The sequence below is a fragment of the Nicotiana attenuata genome, unplaced genomic scaffold (genome assembly GCF_001879085.1).
Source record: "Nicotiana attenuata strain UT unplaced genomic scaffold, NIATTr2, whole genome shotgun sequence".
Classification (NCBI taxonomy): Eukaryota; Viridiplantae; Streptophyta; class Magnoliopsida; order Solanales; family Solanaceae; genus Nicotiana; species Nicotiana attenuata.
Window position 1 is genome coordinate 92,051 of NW_017673208.1, and position 5,921 is coordinate 97,971.

Consider the following 5,921-nt stretch of genomic DNA (forward strand, 5'->3'; position numbering starts at 1 on the left):
AGGGAAAAAAAAAGGGAGAAAAGAAAAGCCTACTTTTTTGTCTCCTGTATGCTACTCTCTACATTAGGTAATTCCTCGTTTTCTTGCTCTGTAATTCTTTATTAGTAGCTTTGGCTAATTTAGGCAGATAGGATGAAACGTTAGGGATCGAGAAGTACACATGTAAATAACGTGGACCTAGAGCATACCTATAATATTTTTTATTAGTAGCTAAGAATTTGCCGTGCTGTGCCATCTCAAAGCTTTGGTTCAGTGGCGAGAGTGCAGAACATGACGTGTGTTACGCGCATGTCATGAGTTTTGGACCATGCACGGACAAAGAACCGTGCGGTAGCTTGCCCTTGGGAATTTTCGGTTATCAAAATAAACCAACCAAAAAAAGAAAAAAGATTTGGCTTTGTTGTGAGCCTTTATCTGCCCAGAATTTTCCACTCTCTTAGTTTCTCTTAATCTAAGCACTAGATTTTTGCAATTGTTTTGCTAGTTTGATGTTTGCTCCTCATATACATGCCCTGAGTTTTTGAAATAGATTTTCAGCATAAGATTCACAGCTCATGCACATCACATGGGAAAATAAGTTAGGTTATGATGAAGCTGATTAAATGTCTACAAGCTAAGTTGCTCGGACTCTTCACTTTCAGTACCGCACTCGTGTCAATGCGACATGGGTGGGTGTGGGTGTGGGATCTGTACCGGATCTGTTCAACCGATTTTGGGTACTTCGACCAAAATCATCGGATAAATTCGGGATAAATATTTTGAAATCAAAACAGAAGCTAGGGTGAAATTGAAGAAAATAGAATACCTTGTATGTAGAAATTTCTATGTCCGTCCTTTTTCTTTCTATCTCCTTCTCAGATAATCCTTTTGATCAAAATTTTCTCCTTGTTGGAATACCTTGGAAGTTTTTCATACAATATCTCAAAATTTAGACATAATGTTATAACTTTATTTTTCGATATTTGAAGTATTTTTTGTCGAAACCCTCTCCTCTATCCTTGCATGGGTTTTTAAAGTTTAGATAATTGAAGGATTCAACCTCTAGATTTGCGCCCGTAATCGGACACTCGCACCGAAGTCCGAGCAACTTAGTCTACAAGTACTAAATACATATTGGTCTAGGTATATTCTTTTTACTAGATTATTTCTCTTGCGGACAAAAGCCCTTCGGGAATTTCTCGATTATCAAAACAAACAAACCGAAAGAGTAAAAGAAAAAAGAATTGGCTGTGTTGTGAGCCAGTATCAGCAGAATTTTCGTTCTTAGTTTCTCTTAATCTAAGCACTAGATTCTAATGTTTATTTTTCAACAAAAAGGTAAGACAGGCTCTTAAAGCCAAATATGCTCTTTCAAGTTAAAAAGACGCCCGAGTCCTGAGAATAGTAGGGAATTCTAAAGCAGCAGCTTAAGCTTTATTTATGATTACTGCTCGTTCCTGTATGCCCTTTGGTGGTGGGGGTTGTATCTTATGGATTGTTTGGTAGTTTAGGGATATCCTATGGGATTATAATTCTGGGATAGCTAATACCATCATTTTATATAAAATTTATACCAATATTAGCTGGTAATCACAATCAAACATGAGATAACTATAATCCTAAATTTTATATCCGAAATAACCAAACAATCCCTAGTGTAGTCATCTTGGTACACTAGTCCCTTGGCCTTGAAGAAACGTAGAGATCGTATTGTTGATTTGTGCTTTACTCGGAGGCGGATGTAGTCACTGAGTTTCAGGTTCATCTGAACCTAGTATTTTAGCTCAGACTCTGAATGTGTTAAAAATTTCACTAATAAATAAACACAAATTAGAAATTTCGAATCTAGTAAAAAATCAAATAGACGGGGTAGAATTTTGAACTCGAACTTATAATGTTCAAATCTTGAATTCGCCTGTGCACTCACTTCACCTTTTGATTGGGTGGTTTAAGAATACGAATATCCAAAGAATTTGACAGAATAGTTCTCTCTTTTGTCTCCCTGATGACTGAGTTGTTAAGGTTTAGGAGTAATAATTTGGAAATTGCCTCTGCTCTCATCTAACCACATCTTTGCTAATTGGAGGCTATTTGCCTGGTATGAGCAACCTGAGAAGCCAAGTTGCTAATTGCCTGTTGAATCTCGGATGACACAGCCATATCCTGAGAAACTACTACTTGAGCGAGCGGGACCATCAGTATTTAGTTTATAAGACCCAATATTTGGAGGATGCCACTTCATGTACAAACATATTTTAGAAGAGGAAATGTTTTAAGGCCTAGCAAGGTACAAAAATTCATTGGCATGATGAAGTATGTTGTCAAAATTGACAAACTCTCGTTTCTAACTTTCCAGATCTGCCAATTGAGAAAATGGAACTACTAATGTGGATGGAAATTTGTTTGAATGTGAAATAGTAGTATTTAATAGAAGTCTCATTTTATGACTTGAGTACTCTAGTATAAGGGAAGCAACCAATTTCCCTTTTGAAATGTTTTCCGTTAAATGCCTATGTCACTCTGCACAGTAAGTGATGGATAAAATCTTAGTAGTTTCGTCAAAACTCTATTCATGATTATTTGTTGATATGACGAATAGTGCTAAGCACTAGACTAAGAATCAGTAAATAGTTGTTACTCTAGTGGCTAAACTACTTAAAAAGAACTGTCACCTCAACAATTTCTTTTTGAATCCAGTCGTGTCTAACCACTTGTGCTCATCTCGTCTATTCTATCAGATACTTGCGACCTTACATAATGACTTACCAGTTACCAGGTAACTCTTCTCATCGAGGCTTAGGCAGACCGGAATAAAAGCACCTAGTATTATTTTTGTCTTTGCCGGAATTTAAATTTTAAACCATGATTTCACCTCAGCAGTTTCTTTTGAGGTACGAAGGTTTATTTTGTGGCAAATCATATATGTAATGGTTCAATAAAGATCTTGGTTGAACATGCAAAAAATTCCAAATATTGAATGCGAATATTTGCGTGGTAGGGGATAATGCATGGGACTATTGAGTTTCACGCATAATTTGTGATCCTTATTGTCGGATTAGACAACACACACACTAAATCTTGGATGAACCCCATCAGGAGATAGCCAATTCTAAAAAGAAATTATTTAAACTGAAAGTGCAACTATTTCTTCCACTATCACTGTATTTTAATCTACACTATTAGGCAATCTTTTTCCAAGTAAAAATAAGGAGTTATTTCTTATGCTTTTTAAGTGATCTGATTGTGTTAAAATTTTTATGTCGAAGTGTAGAATTTAAACTCTTCTAAACGATTTTTGGAAAATTTCCAGGGAAACTCGCAGCCGCTATCCTCCGGGTGCGCACGCTGTAACTTGCTCACTGTGCAATAGCTCACAAATCACATAGGAGATGTAAATCGCACTAGACACACCCGGTGTGACGAGCTCTGACTGAGGAGGCTGTTGGTGAGGGGAATCTATCCTAAGTCTCTCATGTGGGAAACCACTCACCCAACCAAATCATTCAATCCTTGCGGGCTTCTAAACGAAAAGTTGGGAACATAAGCTTCAAATTGTTATTAAACATTGTGCAATTAATTGGACTTGATCCTTAATGTAATCGTCCAACATACATTACTAAAACTAGAAGGCAACAACTACCATACAATAAAGGAGTTGCCAAACGTTAAACTTGAGGAACTCCTTTTGTTTCCTTAATTTCAATTTGATTAGGGAAAAATGTTTGCTGAAAAGGCATCAAGAAAGCTAATCCAGTCCTCAACGTCCTCGTCTTCTTCTACTTCTGCCTCATTAAATTCATTCTGAGATGTCTTCTCAATTATTTCGTCATTTCTTACAAATCTTCCTCTAATGCGAGGTCTACTATCTGCCAAAGTCTTTCTGCACTCATACTGATAATTGACAACAAGAAATTCGATATTAGACTTAATCATAGGCGATTTGGAATTTAAATTCTATGAATTCAACCTATAAAAATTTTAGCGTTGAAACCTTATATTTTTAACATTATGAGTTCTGATCTATTAATTATTGCAACATTAGTGAATTTTAACACCATAAATTTATACACTACCTCAAAAGTATTGAATTCAGACGAAACTGGTACTATAAGGCTGCATCTGCGCGCCTTTGGACATAGCAAAAGTCAAGATGGAAACTAGGAGAGCAACCCTACGGACCCTAAAATAATAATAACAAAAGTCTTGCAATTCACATGGTACGTGTTTTACATGTCTTTAATTTACTATCTCAATTCCATTTTGAATCATTAATATTAATTCACGTGGGTCTTATTACTCACTCTTATTAAATATCTTTTCTTAAAGAAAAGGTTTCTCTAAGGTTTTTGAATCCCTAAAAGAAAATATATTACCGTAATCTTCTTGCTAAAATTTCGTTGATTTCTCTTGTTTTTGTATCTCTCAATCCTCTCCTTCTTCTCTTCGGGACTGTATTTGCAACCTTTGGTCATTCCTTCGATTATGCTGTTACTCTCATTTGATAGCCAACTTTCTGACCGCTGATTTTGTTGCATTCCCTAATATTACACATGCATTAGTTGAATAAACAAAGAATCAAAGTACTATCCTCACACTTGAATAATTCTTAATAATGTTTATTAGGAAGCTTAATTTGAGACCTAAAGTCGAGTGATCTTCATATTAGTGTGATATGACGATGTATAATTTGTAGGCGGACACAGGATTTTGTGCAAGAAGATACAGACAGACACTGAGGCGGAGATGTTGCAACACTGCCATTTGCCACAGCATTAGTGTAGGAGCATTGCGGGCCATGACAAACGAGTTTTATCCTCGACTTTATTTATGCTATTTTTTATTTATTTAAACCCCTCCCAAATTAGGAGGATCTATAGTGTTTTCACACTTTCCCCCCAGTGTGATTCGAAGCCAGGATTTAACGGTCTTGGGTGGAGGTGCTTTTACCAACTGAGCAAGCTCACTTGTCTTATTTATTCTATTAGGTCACTAAAACATAATACTCTCTATTTCAGTTTATGTAAATTTTTGCGTTTTTTGAAACTAAGTTGAATTAGATTAACTTAATATTTTAAAGTTAAAATTTAAATATTCAAAAACTACACGAAAAGTATAATAAGTTGTAATTCTTCTCATGTCAATATGATGAAAAAATATATTTCAAAATGTTGGTCAAATTATATAGTTTGAATCTTGAAAATAAAAAAGGTTCACATAAACTGAAATAGAGGAAGTATAAGTATTTGCTCATAAAAGATGCATTAATAACCTAGAAAATAATGGAGGCTATCTGCTACAGAAGGTTGAAATATGATGATAGTGTAATTTTTTTCTAACAATTATCAATGTACGTAAATAATTAAAAAAATAAATAAATTCTGCTTATGTTCTGTGCATTGTCTGAAGAGTTTTTATATTATCTAATCAATTTAATCTATAATAATAGACAACTCTCGGTAACAAGCCTAATATGGAAAGGAACAGCCCGAAAAATTGAGTGCTCCAATAATATGCGATAACCAGTTAAATTACACTGATGGTGTAAATCTTCTAAAAACAACACAGCTTGATGTCACGCTTCATATTAGTGAACTATATGATTTTATTACCTATGCTAAAGGATGTAATTATTATTAATTACCTGCAAATCACCTGTGCTAAAAACCTTTCTGATGGAGCTACCTTCTGAGTCAAGAAAATTTGGTGGGGAAGAAACAAGTCCCTCCATGTTCTTTACAAGTGAGTGACTGCTTATGTTTCTTGGAATCAAACTATGGTCATTCATTCCATAACTTGTAACTGAACTAGAAGACCATAGCTACTACATCCACTACATACGTTATAATCAGAGGCGGATCCATAATTTCGAACCTGGTTATAACCGATTTCCGATGAAAGAATGATCAAAGGGGTTGGGGAAAAATGACTTAAGTATTCACTAG

General features: G+C 35.1%; 2 protein-coding genes across 2 annotated transcripts in view; one reads left to right on the top strand and one right to left on the bottom strand.

Moving 5' to 3' along the window:
• LOC109215732 overlaps positions 1–3,682 on the top strand; it is a 16,801-nt gene extending 13,119 nt beyond the window's left edge. The window contains exon 7 of the mRNA XM_019379850.1: positions 3,290–3,682. The gene's annotated coding sequence lies outside the window, so the exon portion shown is untranslated. The remainder of the gene's footprint in view (positions 1–3,289) is intronic.
• Positions 3,683–3,687: 5 nt separating this feature from the next.
• Positions 3,688–5,707, bottom strand: LOC109215730 (zinc finger protein CONSTANS-LIKE 8). Its single transcript, XM_019379848.1, has 3 exons — positions 5,621–5,707; positions 4,353–4,517; positions 3,688–3,870 (listed from the first exon to the last, which is right to left on the bottom strand). The coding sequence occupies exons 1-3, from the start codon at positions 5,705–5,707 to the stop codon at positions 3,688–3,690; spliced, it is 435 nt and encodes a 144-aa protein (XP_019235393.1).
• Positions 5,708–5,921: the final 214 nt, after the last annotated feature.